At 41.9% G+C, this 22,082-nt stretch overlaps 1 protein-coding gene across 1 annotated transcript in view; it reads left to right on the top strand.

Annotated features, from left to right (window-relative positions):
- Positions 1 to 22,082, top strand: part of LOC121445111 (protein FAM117B) — a 51,575-nt gene that overhangs the window by 20,031 nt on the left and 9,462 nt on the right. The window contains exons 2-6 of the mRNA XM_041647106.1: positions 12,302 to 12,453; positions 13,971 to 14,063; positions 15,245 to 15,358; positions 19,819 to 19,962; positions 21,418 to 21,643. Of these exons, the coding sequence (XP_041503040.1) occupies positions 12,302 to 12,453; positions 13,971 to 14,063; positions 15,245 to 15,358; positions 19,819 to 19,962; positions 21,418 to 21,643 (729 nt within the window). The remainder of the gene's footprint in view (positions 1 to 12,301; positions 12,454 to 13,970; positions 14,064 to 15,244; positions 15,359 to 19,818; positions 19,963 to 21,417; positions 21,644 to 22,082) is intronic.

Below are 22,082 nucleotides of genomic sequence, written 5' to 3' on the forward strand. Positions count from 1 at the left end.
AGCTCCTTCTTTGGGATGAGTTGTATTTACCCCCCCCCCCCCCCCAAACCCCTCGTGTGTGTTCACAAGCCTGCTTGTGGAAGCCAGAAGTTAATGTCAGGAATCATCCATGAGGCAGGGTTTGTTTATGAAAACCAGAGCTCTCCAATATGGCTAGTCTTGAAACCATGTGCTCTCGGAATTCTGCCTTTACCTTCTGAGGCTGGACTGTGTGGTCATTTACGTGAGTTCTGGGGACGCCAGCTCGTCCTCATGCTTGCATGGCAAGCGCTTTAACCACCGAGTCATCTTCCCAGCCTGTTTTACTTGTTGAGATAATAAACTTATAAGAGCAAACTATTAGTTTTTGATCAAATTATGTTCTCTATATAAGTATCATGATTGAACACTTAAATATATAAGAAAGAGGTGACAAGAGATGAGAGAGGTAATTACTTTTTGTGCTATTGCAGAGACAATTCTAATTTTCTTAAAGATGTTTATTTTATTGCTTATTTGTTTATTATATATGCATATGTCTGTAAGCACCCTCAGGGCGTTGATCCCCTTGGTGACAGACTTACAGGTGATGGTAAATCATCTGATTTGGGTGCTGGGAACCGAGCTCCAGTCCTGAAAGACCAGCATGCCCCTTAACTACTAAGTCATCTCTCATTACCTAATTGTATTTGTGTGTGTGTAGGGGGACATGCCATGGTGTGCTTGTGGAAATGAAAAGACAGTTTTGGAATCTGTTTTCGTCTCCCTTCTTATGGGTTGGAGGGATCAAATAAGTTGTCAGACGTGTGCAACAAATGCCTTGACCTGCTGAGCCATCTCCCCAGCACCTACGTTTTGGTTTAATTCAAATTTTTGCATGGTTGCTCAAAGCTGTACTCTTTTCCAGGACAGTCTGGTCCACTTAGTGAGTTCCAAACTAGCTTGTGCCACAAGGTGAGACCCTGTCTCAGTCAAACAAAAAATCCTAAGAATCCAAAAGAAAGGACTGCTGTAACACTTTCATTTTATAGAGAAGGAAGTTGATAATGCAGAGATAAGCCGCACACCCAAAGCCAAGAACTTGCATTCAGTAATTAGCAGGTTGGGGAATTTTTCTTTTTCTTTCCTCTCCCTTTAATTCTTTTTTTTTTTGGTTATTTTTGATGTCTGTCATGTAGCCTAGATTGGCTTTGAGCTCATTCCTTCTGGCATGTCCTGCTGTACGTAGCCAGCTCAGGATTTTAATTCATCTGGTGGTGGAGCCTGTGTTTGCACCATTGTATTTTACTGCCTGTTTGTGGGCATAACAAGGGGTGAGGTGGGAAAATTGGTCAAGGTTCAGATGCTATATTAACATAAATCACTTTTAAAAAGAGAAATACAGGCCAGGTGGTGGTGGTGCTCACTTTTAATCCCAGCACTTGGAAGGCAGAGGCATGCGGATCTCTGTAAGTTCTGGTCTACAAGAGCTAGTTCTAGGACAGGCCCCAAAGCTATAGAGAAACTCTGTCGAGAGAGAGAGAGAGAGAGAGAGAGAGAGAGAGAGGAAAGAGAAGAGAGAGAGACAGAGAAATAGGTTATTTTCCTATAGTTATTCCACAGCATATAGTTTACAAACTATTTTTGTCAGGAAAAGGTAAAACCTGTAAGAGTAACCCGAGCTGTGAACCTCTGAGCCATCTCTTCAGCCCCACCTTAAATCTTGTTGATTGCCATGGTTGTGGGAAACAAAGTATTAGATGGTGTTTAATATTCCGGGAGTGCCCTCCCTCAGGCTCCTCGGTTCTCTCTCCAGCTCAACCAGTCTTCAGTTACTTCAGCCTCTGTGTGTTCTGCTCCTCAGTCCTTTCAGAGGTTACCTTGTCCAAGCTTCTGCAACATGTTTTGTGTGTTAGCACCGGGGGTATTTGTTGGCTTTGGGTGCCTTACTTGCTCTGTTAAAGCAGCTTTCCAACCTCAGAAACCCTTTTCTCTTCTTCATTTCCGTATCTGTAATAGATGCTCAGTGAATGAAGGCAGCCCTGAAGGGCCAGCTGGGGGGGTTGGTCCAGAAGGAACTCACTTTTTTCGATTATAAGGCAGGCAGTTCTAAATACAGGTCACATAGAAGTAGGAGAGAGACTTGAAGCAAAAGATGTGGGCATCAGCATGCACAGTGTCATGTGTATATTGGCTGCCTAATTCTGAAAGTGCCTTCTGAAGTCTGAAACTTAAAAGTTTGGTTGAAATTGTGTATACCTTTTGTATTTTGTTCCTTTACTATCTCTCTTTGAAAACGAATGTTAATACACAGGTTTTTTTTTTGAATGCTTATGGATCTGCTAATTTTAGTGTGTGAGTGCTTTAAATCTTATTTTTAATTCTTTGTAAGCTAGAACACAGAAAGAGGCCCTGGCATAAACTAGGGTAGTGTACACTCTGATTATATAGTTGGCTGAAGCTGTGCCTGATAGAGGGCTAAGTCCGTACTTCATTGTAAAGCATTTCTTCTTACTATTTGCTTTGCATCTTAATGTAATGAGAAAAGCATTGCCGGTGCTGGTTGTACAGTGATGAATTAAGGGCCAGTCTTTCTAGGTGTGGCATACCGTGGTAGTTTCTTCTATGGCTGAGGCAGGAGGATCACAAGTTTAAGGCCAGTCTGAGCTACGTAGTACCTTGGGAGCTAGCACCAATTTTTTTTTTTTTAAAGTCAGGTTGGGTAGCTTACACCTGTGAAGCCCAGCACTTGAGAAGCTGAGGCTGGAGGATTACAGCAAGTTCCAGGCAAAACCTGGCCTACATGTAAATTTCAGACTAGTCAGAGCCGCATAGCTAGACCATAGGTCCAATATTATATATATATATATACATATATATATACATATATATATACATATACATACATACACATACATGTATATATATAAAACCCACTAAGCCGAAACAGTACAGGGCTGGTCATTGCAGAGTTTTTAAAGGCTTTGCTTCATTTCTTTCTCTTCATAAGCAACCTTAAAAAGATTGTCTTCTTTTTCTTTGCCCTTCAGACTATCTATCCAGTGAGATTTCTACCTGATCACTTTATTTACATTTATCTGGAAAGGAAGTATAATGCTCTCTACATGTTAGGAGTTTCTCATCTATTTGTATGTGCACACATATGTCACATATATACGTGGAACATCTTTTATTTATTCTTTGACAATTTCATACATGTAAACAATACATCTTGGTCATATTCATCCCAACCCCTTTCTCTCCCACTTCATTCCCTCCAGAAACTTCCAGCACACCCTTCCTTTCATGTTCTCTCTCTTTTTTGGGGGTAACTTAGTGAGTGTTGCCTGCTTGTGTGCAGGTAACGACAGCTGTAATGAGTTCATGAGCACAAGGCTGTGTCGTGTCCAGAAGATGGCATTTCACAACACTCCCAATTTCTGCCCCCTCCCCCAGGATGTTCTAGGGTGTGTGTGTTCTTGATACAGACGTCCCAGTTAGGGCTGAACACCCAGGAGTCACTTACTGGGTAACTGGATCTCTCAAGTCTCTCCGTGAGCTGCTGACACTGCAGAATTTTAAAGCCTCCACAAGCTTGAGGATATCTCTAATCTATATTTTGAACCATAAATATTTAGAAGACAGTTTGACAGCTTGTCTATTTAACAACAGCAGAGGAGACAGAAGCTGAGACGCAGTCTGAGGATTTAGCAGACGTAAAAGGTCTCTCTTGTAGCACAACTATTATAAACCCAGAGACAGATATTGGGGCTCAAACTGAACATCAGAAAAGCAGAACAGCCAAGCAACTTGAGAGTTTTAACCTCTACCAAGGCTCAGACAAACAAAGGGGCGATCCTGTCCTCAGTGTGACTGCAAACTGCAATGCTCTCTACCAAACCTCAGACTGCAATGAGCCCTTGTCTCCTCCTGCCTTAAATACCCCTCTGCCCAGCCATATCACTACCATCTCCACCTCCCTGGTGCTGGGATTAAAGGTGTGTGACTTCTGAGTGTTGGATCACCTTTGTGTGAGGTCTATTTCTTTTTTAGACAGCTGCAATCTCGTAGCCCAGGGTGGCCTTGAGTCCTGAAATTAAAGAGGTGTTTGCCACCACTCCCTGGCCTCTAGTGGCTTATCTCTGCACATTGATCTTCAGGCAAGCTTTATTTATTAAAACACAAATAAAATATTACTATACTCTCTAGTGGCTGCCTGCTCTGCTTCTCTGATCTCTCAGCTTTCACCCCCTTAATACCTTACTCTGGGTTTTTATTATTAAGAACAATTAGAATTTGTTCTACAGTTTCTGTTTTGTTTTTGTTTTGTTTTATATAGGGTCTCTGTGTGTAGTCCTGTCTGTCCTGGAATTCACTCTGTAGCCCAGGCTGACCTCAAACTTACAAAGATCCTTTTGCCTCTGCCTCCAAATGCTGGAATTAAAGATGTGAGCCACTGTACCCAGTTTCAAGCAGTTTTTAACTGCGGTTCCCTCTTTACCTGGTGGCTTTAGGTTGTGTCAAGTTGACAATAAAAGCTAAGACAAGAGGTAATCTCTAATTCAAGGTCTCATTGTAAGATTTAAAGGAAGTAATGTATAGAGAACTGTCAGTGCTCAGCAAATGTTAATTGCTCAGTGTTGGTTGTATTCACTATTTGTTTTGCTCTTTATTATATAGTCCTTGACTCAACAAATAAAACAATTCCTGGAGAGATTTGTGTATAATTTCAGGTGACAAATTGTAAGTCAGTTGAAGCTGAAGTATGAGTACGTGGACATGAAGATACTTTTGTTTCTGGTTCTGATGCTAACACTGTCTCTCCTAAGGCAAACGGAGAAAATGGGACAAAAGATAGGAAGCAGCTGTTAGTTTGGGAGTGTACAAAGCAGCTTACTGCAGAGAAAAATGGAGCCTGCTGGGAAGAGACCTCTCTGAAGGGCTGAGAGGTGGTGGTGGTGGTGGCAGTGCCCAGAGAGAGCGTTGTGCCAGCCCACACGCTAGGGTAAGCTTACACGGTTGCTTATCACATAGCAAACGTGTGGGAACGTGATTTCTGACAGACTTCCTGTGTGCACACAGGGGCATCTCAGAACGTGGTGCCTGATTAGATTGGTGGGATAGAAATAGGCGGATAGAAATAGGCTTGAGGGAGGTTGCATTGACCGGAAAGAGTTAGTCCTGGTTTCACAGAGGAAGGATTTACATAAAAAAGACAAAACTTCAGAGTCTCCTTCTGTCTTTGCTTAAAGGAGTTATGTAGAACTTGCTTATCAAGAAGCTCCCTCAAGGCTGGACAAGGAATGACCCGAGAACAGTTTTTAAACAGAACGTGTTTAAACACTGGCCAGACAGAGTGATATTTTGATCTTTCACATGTTTAGTAGAGTCTCTAGAAGGATCATACCTTGATAGTAGGGCTAAATTCTAGAGAAAGGGTTATTCTCATTATTTTTTTTTTCTTAAAGTAAGATCAAAACAAGCTTTAAAGGATCAAGCTGATCTATAGATTTTGTAACTGACTTTCAAAATAAAGCCCAATAATTTTCAAAGGACGATAGAAAAATCCAAGTACTTGAACATTGTCATAGTATCTGGAATCTAATAAAGCAATTTATTCAATGCAAGAATATGTGAACTGTAATGAAGAGATGGTAGAATCCAAGAAATAAGTGAAATTGGCAAGTTTTATTTAGGGTTTGTGTGTGTGTGTGTGAGCGAGAGAATATGAGAAGATTTTGTGTGTGGCCATGTGTGTGGATCTCAGAGGACAACTTTGTGGGGACTGATTTTAGAAATCATTGAACTTGAAAGCATAATGATAGAAACTACCTAAAAAACACAGAATAAAGACTCCAACAATATAGATGGAATTGTACTTCCAGAAATAAAGGTGGAGAAAAGAGAATCTTAAAAAAGACTGTTGAAAATTTTCACCTTTATAAAAATCTAACCTAATTGGTTGAAGTTCAGTTAATCCTGAGAAGAATAAACTCATAGGAGATTATTTAAGGCAGATTGTAACCAAACAACTGAGAACTTGTGTTGGATAAAAATAGCTGAGAAAATGTTATTGAGGAACAACAAAAGAAGAAAGATTTCTTGGCAAAACCAAAGTAAGGCAGAAAACAGAATGGAATATTTTGAAATGGTAGGAGGTAAATTGTAAAACCAATTACCACACACAGCCAAAATGTCCTTTAAAGGCTATATGTACTTTCCATATATGGGAAATTGTCCTACCGGGAGTAAAGGTGGCTCTTTGTGGGGAAGGGAAATGATATCAGATGGAAACTTACCTTTACAAAGGAATCGACGGCACCAGAGGCAGCAGACGAGTGAGATAAACACATTTTTATTATTATTTGATTTCTTTACAGGATGATTGCTTTATTACAGAATTATAACACACTGTGGCTCTATAATGTATGCATAAGATCTGTGACCACAATGATACAAAGGACAGAAGCAGTAGTGGAAATAGTCTTAAGTTGTATGTAAAATGGTATAACCTAATTTGAAGACATGCTATGATACGGTAAATGTGCATATGGTTAAAAGCCCTTAGAATAATTGAGCAAAACTTAAAAGAAAAATATAGTTAGTGTGTCTGTAGATGTTTAACTAGTCAAAGTTTGGAAAAGGGGAGAAAGAACAGACGGTTGGGACAGGGAAGAAATAAATAGCAAGATGGTAGATCGGTGTGATTGCATTGGTTGGTGTAAACATTTCAGTGTGTGGTGATGCACACTTGCTATCCTAGCTCTCAGTAGCTGGAGGCCTGAGGGTGACACAGCTCAAGGCCAGCCACTGTTAGTGAGTTTGAAGGCAGCCAGAACTACAGGACCCTGTCAAAGGAAGGAAAGAACAGACTTTAAGAATATCACTAAGGAGAAAGAGGATCATTTCTGCTGTGTGATCCCCCAAATGCCCTATATTAGGGGTTCAGTCCTAGATCCAGCATGTTTGTTATGTGTGCCACTTGTAGAGAGAGGTCAGAAGAGGGCATTGGGTCCTCTGGGACTGGAGGTAAAGGTGCTTGTGAGCCACCTTGTGGTTGCTGGGAATTGAACCCAGATCCTCTGGAAGAGCAGAAACTACTGAGCTATCACTAGAGGATGGCCTTTTGAAAATTTGTGGGAGTAGGGTGGACTTTGTTAGGTTTGCTTACAGTCTTTTCATTTTTACACTTGAAAAGTTTCCTCCCTTTCCCAATAACTACCTTTTCTACTTGTTGATTTTGTGGATAATAGAAGTTCTACAGGTATGCAGATATAACACAACATAGCAAGGGCCACAGACCTTGTACAAAGGAATATCTAGCGGTCAAGATTTCAGATGCTCTGCTAGTGTCATTGACGTTTACAGAGAACCAGTTTGTCTGGAACTGGGAGTTGGAGCTCTGAATTCCAGAGCTCAAGGCATTGATTGAAAATTTCAGTGTTACGACTTGCTGTGCATAGTCTTTTCATAGACTTTGTTTTTTAAAGAACAAGTTAAGCATGTTTGAGCCATTGTTTGGATTTACTTTGAGCAGAAAAGTGTCTGAATTTATTGCACATACCTGTTAATAGAAGACACACCAGAAGACATTTTCTTCTCTGCATATCAAATCTGCCACATTTGGGATAAGTGATGATTTTTCCTCATAACTAAGGACATTAATGTTTCCCCTGTTGGCCATTTACAGAGACGCTTTTATATATCAGGTATCTTAACAGTGGAACGAAGCAGACTTGCTTTTTACTCTGTTGCTCTGTTTAAGAAGCACGGGACTTTTTCCTTGACTCACTTCTGCCTCAGCACATGGGAGTGGGGAGCTTTTGTTTCTTGGGTATGGGCAGCTGTTGAAGGAAAATTTCTAGAGGAATGACTTCATAAATTAGCCAAACTAAAGAAAGGGATATGAGGGTGATCTAAGCAGAGAAAAACAGACCTGGAGACTTGGCACACACTGGAGACTGCTGTTGACAAGATTCTAGAGGGATTGAGACTGAAGATAATCTGCCAGGTCATAATCTGTCAGCTATCAGGGGCTCTTCCTCGGACTTCTTATAAATACAGCCTTTGTTCACTGAGGCTGGGGATCTTTGAGATTCCCTCCCCACCAACCTCTTCATAATTAATTAAGGCAATAAATTTGTCAGTTTTCAAAACTTGGATTGAAAGAGAATAATGCCAGGGTAGGGGTATAAACTGTTGTGAGCAGGCTGCGACTTACTCTGTTTTCCAGGTTGACCATTGCACTATAGGCTTTAGAAAATGTGTGGTTTAAGGGAAGGGGTGGGGTTCTACAGAAAATGTTCAATATTTTTAAAGTTTTAAAGGAAGATTTATTTTTATCATTTTATCTTATGTATATATTTGTGTGTCTGTGTGAGGAAGATTTATTTTTATCATTTTATATATATATATATATTTGTGTGTGAGGAAGTTATATCTTTATCATTATATATATAAATTTGTGTGTCTGTGTGGGGTCTGTGCACACACATATGTGCAGATTCCTGAGGGTCCAGATCCTCCTAGAGCCAGAGTTAGAGACGCCAGAGGTCCAGGATGTGCTTTTAACTACTGAGCCACCTCTCCAGCCCCTTTTAAAGTTAGTTTTTTTTCATTGTATTTCTTTACGTGTGTGTGTGTGTGTGTGTGTGTGTGTGTGTGTGCGCGCGTGCATGCGTGCATGTCAGTCAGAGGACAGATGGGAGTCAATTCTTGCCTTCTACCTTGTGGGGACTTGGGATCAAACTCAGATCATTAGACTTGGTAGCAAGCGCCTTTACAGGCTGAGTCATCCTTTGGCCACAAGGAAACGTTTAGGATTTTACTTGGGACTGTATGTAACTCTTCCTTTCTCTGAGTCATTATAAAAATAATAGTCCCAACAGTCTGAGGGTGGGGTTGGTAGAGGTTACTTCTTGGGCAATCGGAAGTCCTTGACATGAAATCAGGCCCATTTGTGAGGTTTGTTTGATTAATGTTCTAACAGGAACTGAAGCAGTGACCGTTGTTGTTGGTGAAGTGTGCCAGACAACTTTACCTGTTCAACTTTCCACGAATATGCACAGGTTTGCTTAATTGTGGATGTTCTTTTTGTCCCCAATGAGACGGCTGTCTTGCAGCTATCCCAGGTGGTGATTATTTAGTTAGAACATGTATGATCATGTATATTGCTTTTCATTTCTCACAGTAAATCGGGTACACATTTTCTTGAATTTATGAATTTGACATTTCTATTCTGTTAAATCAAAACATGCTGTATGAAGAAGCTGTAGGTACATGGAGAGATAGGGATAGTTCTTTTGGTTTTTTTTTTGTTCTGTTTTTTGTTTTTCTTTTTTGAGACCAGGTTTCTCTGATAGCTTTTTACAACAGGCATTGCTTTAATGAAATAGTTGCCTTTGTGAAAGCAAATTATTATATGAGACATATGTGTTGAAGTACCTCTTGGGACAAGCACCAACGCAGCTGCTGTGTTATATATAGTCATGTTTTGTTAGTGGATATGAGTCTGGTAACTAAACCTTTTTTTTAAATATTTATTTATTTATTTATTTATTATTCATACAGTATTCTGTGTGTATGCCTGCAGGCCAGCAGAGGGCACCAGACCTCATTACAGATGGTTGTGAGCCACCATGTGGTTGTTGGGAATTGAACTCAGGACCTTTGGAAGAGCAGTCAGTGCTCTTACCCTCTGAGCCATCTCTCCAGCCCCCGGTAACTAAACTTTTATACTTAGTATTCTCACACATACATGGCCTTAAGAAGAGCAAGGTGCTGGCCATTATGTAAATCTAGAATGATAATATTGTTCATACAGTCTTCTTTGTGCCTGTTTGTATGTGTACACACGCACATAAGTGCATATAGGGAGTTATTCTTAGTTACTCTCAACTTATTTTCTGAGACCATGTCTCTCACTGAACCTGGAACCCATTGTTTGGCTAGCTTGGGGCCAGCACTCCACAAAATTCTTCCTGTCTCCTTTGTAGCAGTGGGATTACACGCACACGCTACCATACCAGTTTTTTACGTGGTGATGGAACTCAGGTCTTCATACTGAATGGCAAGTGCTTTACCGACAGCCATCTACCTCACTAGCCCTTTACTTACTGTTTTTTAGCCTGAGTTTGACCTGCATCATTGATCTCAATAGTTGAGAAGCTGAAGCCGGAGGAGGGTAGCTTGAACCAGAAGTTGAGGCCTGCTTGGGCAATATCATAGCAAAAAGAAAAAAATAAAATAAAGCCCATGTTAGAATTAAACTTAAGCATAAATTAACCATGCTTACACTTACCTGACTTCCTTCTCCCCCAAAAATAAAAACAGTGAGTGCGGTTTCTTCTGGTGTGTATAGTGAATGCATTTGTACATGTTTAAGAGTGTGCGTGTGTGTGGCCGGGCAGTGGTGGCGCACGCCTTTAATTAACCAGCACTCAGGAGGCAGAGGCAGGTGGATCTCTGTGAGTTTGAGGCCAGCCTGGTCTACAAAGGGAGTTCCAGGACAGGCTTCAGAGCTACAGAGAAACCCTGTCTCGAAAAACAAAACAAACAAACAAAAAAAAACAAAAACAACAACCAAAAAAAAACAAAAAAAGTGTGTGTGTGTATGTGTGAGTGCCCACACATGCATGCGGAGGCCAGAGGTTGAAATTGGTGTCTTTTTTTTTTTTTTTTGAGACAGGGTTTCTCTGTAGCTTTTGGTTCCTGTCCTGGAACTAGCTCTTGTAGACCAGGCTGGCCTCGAACTCCCAGAGATCCGCCTGCCTCTGCCTCTCGAGTGCTAGGATTAAAGGTGCGCACCACCACTGCCCGGCTTGAAATTGGTGTCTTTGAGAAAGATTTTATTGGGTACCAGGAAAATAATCAGTTCTGTAGAAAACTTCTAGGCTCACTCCCTAGAGATTTCGATTTGGTAGTTTTAGCTTAGGGTCCAGGAATGTGTATTTGTGGAAAGAACCTAAGAAACCTCAATTCAGATCTTAATATTACAGCAGGTAGCTGTCTACTAGGCAACCCCCACTCCCACTCTCTTGTCCCTCTGCCCCATGCCTACCATGGTTTTTCAGATGGGGAGAACGCCTGCTTAACTGGTGATGCATAAATGATACACAGATGTGAAGAAAAAGGGTTTAATGATTAAATTGGGGCTGGATTTCTATAATCCCTTTGATACTCTGATTGCTTTGTATTTACATCTTAAAGTGATATGCTTTCCTTCTCTTTCCTCTTTTAGTAGTTAATGTCTTCCTTCTGTAGTGCTCCTTCCCATTAGCACCTGTGATGTCATTCTTCGGTCTGCCTTCTCCTCGCTCTGGTTATGGAGAGAGCCTTATGATCCTGAAGAAACCCTAGCTTTGGTCACACCATGGTCAAGGGCGTTCAGGAGATAAAAGCAGCTGAGTTGTTGGGGCCAACAAGCATTGGGGGAGATTGACCATGAAGTAGCGTTTGAAGCTGAATATTGGCACGTGCTTACTTGGAGAGCCGGCGACAAGAGTTCAGCTCTCCAGGCTGAATCCCGTGCTTTTCTTCATTCCAGTCACCCCTCATCCTAATTCTCATATTGTCATCTAGTGTTTTGGTTCGATTCTGATTTTAAGATCTCTGAATTAATAGCTGCTGTTGGGTAAATGCCTTTTTTACTGTATCTTGAATTCTAATTGGTCTTAGTAAGAAAAACCTGGAGTCAGATTTAGGGGTAAACCCCTAAACATTAGAGATTCAGAGCAGCTAGCCACTAGAAAGACTTCTTACCTCTACCGAATCCTCAGACTGAATGGGCTAAGCTCTCTCTGCAAGTCCTCAGCCTGGATGCCCTGAGCTCCTGTCTCCTCCCGTCATTCATTCTTCTCTCCGCCCAGCCTGTTTCCACCACTCTAGTGCTGGGATTAAAGGTTTGCGCCACCACTGCCCGGCCTCTGGCAGACTAGCGACTTGGCTGCTAGCGACTTGGCTGCGCACTCTGTTCTTCAGGCAAGCTTCATTTGTTAGACCACAAACAAAATATCCCCGCGTTTTACAAAGCGTACTGCTCAGCAGTTCGCTGCTAAAGAAAAATGCTAGGCTGAAGGGTAAAGGTTCTGATCTAAGAGCATTTACCTATTTTAGAGCATACCCCATAAATGAAATTATAGTATATAGCGATTTGGAGTCAACTGTGAGTTGTGTTATCAATACCTGTTCCTTCTGTTTTTGTGGTAGGGTTTTGGCCTGAGCCTGGGCTTTGCATATTAGTTTGTTCCTGTTTGTTTACTTTTATAAAATGTAACACTTAGTTTCTTCTTTTCCTCCTAAACTTTTTTTTTTTTTTAAGTAAATACTTTTGCTTTATACCTAGGTGACAAAACTCGCCCACCTTCCTCAAGCCCCTCCAGTATTATCCGGCGCACTTCCTCCCTGGATACGCTTGCTGCTCCTTATCTTGCTGGGCACTGGCCCCGAGATAGTCGTGGGCAAGCAGCACCCTGCATGAGGGACAAAGCCACACAGGTAGGTTTCTTTTACTTGTTCTATCTACTCTTAGGCACATCAGAATTTCCTCAGAAGTGTTTCTGAGGTTCAGGTTCCCTGGCTGAGCTTCCAGATACTCTCCTGAATTGTGTTTCCTTGGAATGGAATGTACTTTTCAAGAAGGTTTCAGAAGTAATTCCCTTACAGACAGATAGGTAATGGTGGGTGTACTTTTACCCATTTGTTACTTAGAAGTTAGGGTAGAATTTTACAATATTTTCATATCTGGAATTTGGGTTTGAATATTTGTAATAGTAGGTTTACTCTGCATAGTATTTAACATTTTTGTGTCAAAAACTTCATATACTGGGAAATTGTATTATATCACTAGTACTCTTTAATTATTGTGTGTCTGCATGCCTTTGCCATAGAGTGTGTATGGAGTCAGTTCTCCCTTTCCCCGTTACATGAGCTCTGAGCTTGAAACACAGGTCGTCGGCAGTGCACCTTCATAAGCTCCATCACAGGCCCCATTGCTAACGGATCCATGAGTGTAAACGTCTCAGAAATGGAAGTTCCATACTTTTACATTTATAAAACTGATTAATTAAAGGAATTTTAGAAAGTTCATTCATATAATGATTCATATTCATAGTTAAAGAATTGAAGTTCAATAATGTGCAGGCTTTTCATGATTGCATGCTAGTTTGGAGTTTCTTTTTATAGTATTACCACATTGTAATTAATTAAATATTTGTATAATCCTTTTTTAAAGACTACATAGATTTGTCTGGAGGGAAAGAAAAGATTCCTGTTTTTTTTTTTTTTTTTTTTTTTTTGGTTTTTCGAGACAGGGTTTCTCTGTGGTTTTGGAGCCTATCCTGGCACTCTTGTAGACCAGGCTGGCCTCGAACTCACAGAGATCCGCCTGCCTCTGCCTCCCAAGTGCTGGGATTAAAGGCGTGCGCCACCACCGCCTGGCTTCCTGTTAATTTTGAAGATAAGAAACTATGACAGTGAGAAGTTATATAAGGTACATAGGTTCTCAAGGCTAGGAAGCAGAAAAGTCTTAGAAATAAACTTGACCCCAAAGCCATAACCTTAACCTGGTGCTGGGATTAAAAGTCTGTGCTCCCACACCTCGCCTGAGAGCACAGGAATACTAACTACTGCTACCGTTCCTCTCTATACTCTGCTAACAGCCTACACCATATTAGTAATGGACATGAAAGGGAGGTTAAAGTATTTATAATTAGCTAGTGCTAAGGCACCTTTGGAGAGCTTGTGGCATTTGAAATGTGCTGGAGAAGTGGCTCAGTGCTCAAGATCATTTCTCTTGCACCCGCATGGTGGCTCTCAGTCATCTATAGGCACACAAGGTGTACATACATGCATGCAGGCAAAACATTATACACATAAACAATAAAATGTTAAAAGACTAAAATTTGTTCTAATAATACTTCTGACTTTAGCTACATTATTTAACAGAATAAAGTCCCGATGCTATATTGTTAACTACTTCTTATTAAAGTAACTTTTCTCTCCCCTCTACATAGACCGAGAGTGCGTGGGCTGAAGAATATGCCGAGAAGAAGAAAGGGTCTCATAAGCGCTCAGCGTCCTGGGGCAGCACAGAGCAGCTTAAAGAGGTCAGCAGTGTCCTGTGGCCAGTTCCTCTCCTGGCCAGGGAGGGCACACATGTGTCCGTGCTCATGTGTGAAGGGTGTATGTGTGTCTGTGCATGAACATGTGGAGACCAGAGATCTGTGTCACTCGACCTTTTGAGATAGGTCTTTGACCAAACCTCTTGCTGTACAGTTGTTTTGAGCGGCCCCATCAAATGAGAGTAAAGACTCACACCCAGATTCCTTGGTCAAATAAGCAAGTGTTATTTTCTGTCAGACAGGGCTCTCTCTCCTAAGCAGGGTTTGGGAATATAGCATTGACCATAGAGAAAAGTGGGACTTACATAGCCCTCCAAAATGGCAAGACCTACAGGGTTTTCAAGAGGAATTTCAGAATTGACCAAAAGCAGCTTTTTTTTGTTAGTTTTTTTTAAAGGATTTTCTGGGCTTAAGGTGAAAGAGAGGGAGGAGAGGGAGAGGATGAAAATGGAAGCAGGAACAGGCTTCATATTTCATCAAAACATAGAAAGCCGAGAGGATAGAAAGTGGTGGAGTAAGTTCAAAGCCTCCCCCAGTGATGTATTTCCTCCAGGAAGGCTCACCTCCAAAAGGTTCCCTTCTCCTCAGACAGCATCATCTGGTGGGACCAAGAGTTCAAGCACATGAACCTGTGGAGGACAGTTCTTACTGAAACTAACACCCTTGACTTGATTTGTAAATATCAGTTAATTTTTGTATTGGTTTGAAACTCGTCAAGTGGTGGAGCCTTCTTCCTTTAATCCCAGCTGAGTTTGGGACCAACCTGGTCTACAGTAGAGCGAGTTCCGGGACAGCCATAGCAGTTACACAGAGAAATTCTATCTCAAAAAACAAAACAAAACATTTTTGAAACTCAATAAAGAAATCTAAATAAAAGTTGATAAATGGTAAAGGCAACAAGGGAATAAGTTATTTCTAAGCACAATTTAGAAAACTCTTTAGTACTTGAGAAGCTTCAAGATTAAGAACAGTGTTGAGTACACTTCCGTTTCTCTTTAAAGGAAATATATACATGTATGTGTGAATATATATATTCAATTAGATTTTGTAATATGGTTTAAAATTTCAAAGTGTTAAGGGTGAATTTTACTGGTTCTTATTAAGCAAGAATGTGTTTATTTGGTATGGAAAACACTTTTGATTCTGCCTGTTTTCCTTCTTTTCAGATTGCAAAATTACGCCAGCAATTGCAGAGAAGCAAACACAGCAGTCGTCATCATCGAGATAAAGAGAGGCAGTCTCCATTCCACGGCAACCATGCAGCTATTAACCAGAGCCAGGTAAGGAAAGAAATGGCTTTTCTTGTAAGTGGTTTCCAATTGTTTAGGGCAGAATGTCCAAAGCCATGTGAGTAGTAATGACAGAGACTGATACAGAAAGCCTAAATTACAGTTTGGTCCTTTATATAAAAAAGTTTTCTATTTTGAGTTGATAAATTCTCGTGATTATTAGTTTATATAGGTTGTATGCAATAGAAAATGAGTAAAGGAATATTTTTTGAAATATTTTGAATGTTGTAAACCTATAGTTTGATTCTAGCTCCTAGTAGGTTTTTCCCAAGTATAATACTATACTTAAAAAACGTGATTGAGGGGGTTGTAGTTAAATAGAATTTATTACTCTAGCAGAAGAATGCCCAACTTATATCTCCAGCTCTGGGGAATCCAATTCTTACCCTCTCCCTAGGCATCTGTATTCACATGCACAGACACACACAGATGTACAAATACACAATTAATTACAAAGTAAATCTTAAAAAATAGAAGTATTATTGGATGTTATTGTTTGTGAGAATCTGAAATGTTAACTGTCAACAAAGATATAAACGTTAATATGGAATAACTGTCGTCATTGGAATAGTAACGGAAAATCACCATCTTTCCATTCAAAGGGCTAGAAACTCATGATTTTACTGTTCTCATCCTTTCTAATTAACTCGAATAACTGTTAATTTCTTTAAAAGTAAGACTGCTCTGTATTCCCGATTGTATTTTCTTTCCAGGTCAATTTAGGGTTAAGATTGAATTTTACCAAATTAAATGGTGCATTATAAGAGGTGATCGGGCTTTGAAGTGATTTTTGAATACCATTTTATTAAGCCGGGCGGTGGTGGTGCACACCTTTAATCCCAGCACTCGGGAGGCAGAGACAGGTGGATCTCTGTGAGTTCGAGGCCAGCCTGGTCTACAAGAGCTAGTTCCAGGACAGGCTCCAAAGCTCTACAGAGAAACCCTTTCTCAAAAGAATACCATTTTATTTAATGTGAAAAATTTTAGCTAGGTATACTGACAGAAACCTGTAATCTTAGTATTTGGGGAGGCTGAGACAGTTATATGTAGCAAGAGTTTCTCCTAAAAACCAAAAAGCAACAACAATAACAAAATCATAATTTTTTTTTTTTCTGGGAGACAGGGTCTCTCTAATTTAGTCCTTGCTGTCCTGGAACTCGCTCTGTAGACCAGGCTGGCATTGAACTCTGAGATCCTCCCACCTCTGCCTCCTGAGTGCTGGGTTCAATGAAGTGTACCACCACCATCCAACTAAAAGTTGATTTTTCTTAATAAAAGTTAACCAAGCTTAGTCTTGTAAAATGGCTCAGAGTACAGCATGCTTCCAAGCCTGAAAACACCCATATTTAGTTACAGAGCTCACATGGTAGAAGAAGACAATTGACTCTCTGTAAGTTCTCTCTGCTCTTCACTCGTGAGTGGTGCATGTACGTGCACACCCGACACACACACTATTAAAGAAAAAAGATGAGTTTGGTGGTGCATGCCTTTAATTCCAGCACTCAGGAGGCAAGAGGATATCTGAGGTGGAAGACAGCCAGGCTGTCTAGGGAGTTCCAGACCACCCAGGGTTACATAGTGAGACCTTGTCTCAAAAAGCCACACCCATATAAACCAAAAAAGAAAATTTATCTAGCTTGAGTTTTTATACTTAACAAATAAAATACTTGTCTTGTGTATTAGCTAACCCCAAATCAGGCAAATCCTGACTGTTCTATTGCTCATAATGTTGTTTAATTGAAACTCTCAGACTATAAACATATTAAGTTATTGATACGGTGTTGCTGAGGTAGGTTCTTTCTCTAGAGGAAAAAAAATAATTGAAGCCATTCAAACTTCCGAACAGTTTATTAAATTTGTTGGCATTGTAGTACTCATTAGGAAAAATGGCAGTAAAGAAATAATCTCATTTTGAAGGGATGTAAGTAAATAGTTCATCATAATGCTGACAGGATGAAGTCACCGTGCCAGGGTCTCTCTCTGAACTGACGGTGAGTCCTTCTGAAAGGCGTCTTAGAGAACGTGTTGTCTGGTTGGAGTTAGCCCATCTTCAGAGGTAGATAAAGTCATGGCCACAGTAGGGGTAGCAGCAAAAGATTGGGAGAGGTAGACCAGGAAGCCTGGAAGGTTTCAGACTCGTTATTAGCACAGTGGCTTTGTTCTCCTGTACCAGGGAACATGTTTTCTAGTGTTGGAATAAAGCTCATGATCTCAGGCGCGTTTTGTAGTGACCATTGTAGGCTTGGAGGGCATGGTATGATGGCTCAGGAGAAGACAAACACGCAAGTCGGGAAATCATTAAAGAACTCGTAATGTGAGTAACGTGAACCTGGTCATAGACTAGGAAATTGAGACCCTGAGAGAGCTTACGGGACAAGTTTGGGTTCTAACCTAGACATTCTGACATGAGGTTCTGAGTTTTTATGTTTGCTGACTGATGGCTGCTAAATAGGTAATGATGAGAGATGAATAAAAGATGAAGCCAATTTTAGCCTCTGAAGTACAATTTAAGTCAGGGTCACGTCTACCAAAAAGTTACCTTCTGGGCATGGCATAGGTCTTGGCTTCGGAACTCACTACACTGGTTCTCAGCAGAAAGCCTGCGTGAGGCTGTTGCCCATCAACATTTCGTTATCAGCGTGGAGGGGCCCATGAGGCCCCCATACCTCACTGAGGCTCTATTGGCAATAATGGTGATGGGAGGAAGGGGCAGCATTTCCTTGAGTGGTGTGGCCACTGATTAATAAACTGTGGGTCATACACAAAAGAAAACATGGATTCGGGGATGGGGACTTGCTGAGTAGAAAGGGTTGCAGTGGAGAGGGGAGTGGGTGAGAGGAGAAAATGGGGGTGGCGTGAGAACCTCTAAAATTCATTGTATGAATGTATGAGACCATCAGACAGGGGTGGGAAGCGAGTCAGAATGGATGGGTACCGCGCACCGCACCCCCGTGTCTGCGCTCTGGCACCCAGTTCGCGAGCTTCGGGCATGGGTGCTGGAGGTTAAAATACAGACACACATAGACAGAGAGACAGCGACATGGGTCATCCTTGATATAGAGATAGCCACGCCCCAGCCAAACCCACCAGAAACCACTCTCCTGCCATCAGAACTCCTGAAGGTCTCGTGCTCAGAGCAGCTGTAGGCACTCAGATCAGGGGAAAACAAGAAATTCAGGATCTGAGGTCTCGCTGCTCCCAACAGATGGGAGACCTACAAGAGCCACAGCTGAGAGTGGGTCGAAGAAGCAGGGCCACAGTGCAGTTCTGGGTTAGCTGTGTCTCCCAGAACACAACAGCAGAAGCCACTAATTAGAAGATTTGTTTCATTTACTTTTTTAATCACAATAAGAAAATATGTCTCCCAAGCTGTTTTTTTGTAGTTCTGTTCCTGAGGATCCAAGGAGTACTGTTTGGTGGGAAGAATAAGTGGCTAGGAGCCACTTGAACGTAGATTTCCTGTTTCCCAAGGATTCTTGTACTCTGTTTTGTTTTGTTTTGTTGTTTATGTTAAAGATGATCAGAAGTAAAAGATAAGAAATAAAACCTCATGCTAAGTTTGTGTCAATGAGGTGAATGACTGGAGACCTGCTAGCGTTTGTCTCTTTGGCCACCTCCCTGTCAGACACATCGCTGTCGGGAACTCGGAAGATACCCCCAGGAACTCTGCACTGTGTTCTATTTTGAGCATCTTGTTAGGATGCTAGGCAATATTTTAAATTATTTAATATTCTGTAATTATTTAATGTTACCTATTTTTTAAAAAGTTACACTGTGACAATGAAAATACTACTAGTAAGAGAAAATCAGAAATGAATTTCATAGAAAAGAAAATTTTATTTATTTGTTTATTGGTTTTTAAAGACAGGAGTCTCTGTGTAGCCCTGGCTGTCCTAGAACTAGCTCTTGTAGACCAGGCTGGCCTCAAACTCCCAGAGATCCACCTGCCTCTGCCTCCCGAGTGCTGGGATTAAAGGCATGCGCCACCACCGCCCAACTTGAATTTTATTTGTTTCCTGAGCAGAACATATTAAAGCCTATACAGTATTGGTGTAAAGAAAGTTGTTTGCAGTTATATCCTCCTATTGTATGGACAGATTCTGGAAGGGGCTCTGCCATGCGTATCCTGGGAGTTAAACTTCCTTGTCAGGCTTGGTGGCGAGCACCTTTACACTCAGCCACCTCACTGGCCCATGAAAGTGTTTCTGAGGTTGATGTTATTGCAGTATTTGCCATTTTCATAATGGCCTTTCTAGTGTATGACAGGTGTGGGCAAATCTCTTGAGAGTCGGTCTTCGCTGCCTGGGGGGTTTGAGCTCGAAAGACATCTCATATATCCTAAGATGCAAATCTGGTTGCTTTCAAGTTCTGGAGGTCTGTGGGAGTTGTCTGCACTTGATTCTGAGTTATGGCCCCTTGAAAATTCTTTGTCCCTCTTCACCCTTGCTTAGGCTCCTGCTCCAAAGAGCACGCTTACTCCCGCCGGCCCCATCACCAAGTCGACAGGCTCTCGGTTCCGGAACAGCGTGGAAGGACTGAACCAGGAGATCGAGATCATAATTAAGGAAACCGGGGAGAAGGAAGAGCAGCTTGTTGTAAGTAGTCTTCATCCTCAGAGGGGCCCACTGTGAGCACCAGAGCACTGAGACAGGTGCCATTTTTGCTACACTTTTATGGAGGGTGGGCAAACTGTTTGTAAGAAGCCTTTCTGCTCCCTGATTGTCGTGACTCTCTGGTTTGATTGCTAGTCTGCATCTTCATGAAGTGCACTTAGAAATAATCTACTTGGCCATTTCACACAGAAAAATTGATATTTAAACTTAAAAAAAAAAGTATTAGAATGTATTTATCCCAGCATCTGTTCTTTAGTGAGGAGGGAATTAGTTTGAAGAAATACTTCACTATTGCAGAAAACTATTTTAACTGTGTAAAGATATATTACATTCTTTTATGTTGCATTTGTCTGACTCTGAAGCTGTGTTACTTTGCCTGTCTAAAGCACCTGATTGGTCTAATAAAGAGCTGAACAGCCAATAGCTAGACAGGAGAAAGGATAGGCGGGGCTGCCAGGCAAGGAGAATAGATAGGAGGAAGGCAAATAGAGTGTAGAGCCAGAAGAGGGGATGAGAGTCCTCCAGGTGCCAGCCACCCAGCAAAAGTGGAGTTAGAAGAAAAGAAAGATAATAAAGGTAAAAGCCCAGAGGCAAAATGTAGTTGAAGAGAAAAGGGATCATTTAAGTTAGAAAAGCTGTCTAGAAACAAGCCAAGCTAAGGCCAGGCATCCATAAGCAAGAATAAGTCTGTTTATATTTATTTGTGACCTGGCTGGTGGGCCCCCAATGAGCATATAAAATTCTCCTTGAAGGTGAAGACAGCTGGGTGTGGGTCCCCTGTAGTCCCAGGTACAAGGTTTCCAGCTGGCTTATATAACTGAAATCATATCTCAGACAAACAGAAAGGTAAAAGCTTGAAGTTTGAAAACACTCGACTCCGTGGGATGGAGCAGGCCTCTCCTCACTAACTCCCTCTCACTAGAGAGAACGGCTGTGATTAACCCTTCACTCACGAGGAGGTGGCTTTGGGGGGAACTGGCCAAGGGCCCAGCTAGCGTGGCTGACTGTCAGTTTCACCTTCGCCTCTGCTGGGAACCTTGTGGCACACCGAAATTCCTCCTTTTCTGTGATAAATTTTTATAGTAGTTTTATAAGTGACAGTGCATGATATCATTTGGGGCAGCAGACGTTGCCGTCTTGTGTGCCATGCCCTCAGAAGACAAATATGTCACAGTCGGATCAGCGTGGAAGCCACTAATGAGAAAGGGAAAGGCCCAGTAATAGAAGGGTGGATGCTTGCTTGCTTGTTTTTGAAATGTTGTTTTGCTATGTAGCCCCACTATCCTGAGAATCAAAACCCCCCTGTTTCACCCTCCCAAGTGCTGGGCACATTTGTGGCTTAGAATTTGATTGTTGAGTTTCTGACTGCAGAGGAATGTGACATTGGGTACATTGCTGGTCAATTTCAAAAACATGTATTTTTAAATTTCGTAACAGCCCCAAGACATCCCCGACGGTCACCGTGCTCCTCCGCCCCTCGCCCAGAGGAGCAGCAGCACCCGCAGTATTGACACCCAGACCCCGGGGGGCGCAGACAAGGGGAGCAACAACAGCAGCCGCTCGCAGTCTGTGTCCCCCACATCCTTCCTCACCATCTCTAATGAGGGCAGCGAGGAGAGCCCCTGCTCCGCTGATGACCTGCTTGCTGATCCCAGGGATAAAGGTATGATGGGGTGCAGTTGCCTCGGGGGGTGACAACAGGGTACTTCCTGTCTGAGCCTACGGCTCTGTTGCTTCTCTGCGGGACACACGTGTCATTCTCTGTGGGACACACACGTCATTCTCTGTGGGACACATACATCGCTCTCTGTGGGACACACGTCATTCTCTGTGGTACACACGTCATTCTCTGTGGGACACATACGTCACTGTGGGACACACACGTCACTGTCTGTGGGACACATACGTCATTCTCTCTGCGGGACACACACGTCATTCTCTCTATGGGACACACACGTCATTCTCTCTGTGGGACACACACGTCGCTCTCTATGGGACACATACGTCATTCTCTCTGTGGGAGACACACGTCATTCTCTTTGTGGGACACATACGTCATTCTCTCTGTGGGACACATACGTCATTCTCTCTGTGGGACACAC

Source organism: Microtus oregoni, unplaced genomic scaffold (assembly GCF_018167655.1).
Source record: "Microtus oregoni isolate MIOR12 unplaced genomic scaffold, Mior012 000160F_ref0000428, whole genome shotgun sequence".
NCBI lineage: Eukaryota > Metazoa > Chordata > Mammalia > Rodentia > Cricetidae > Microtus > Microtus oregoni.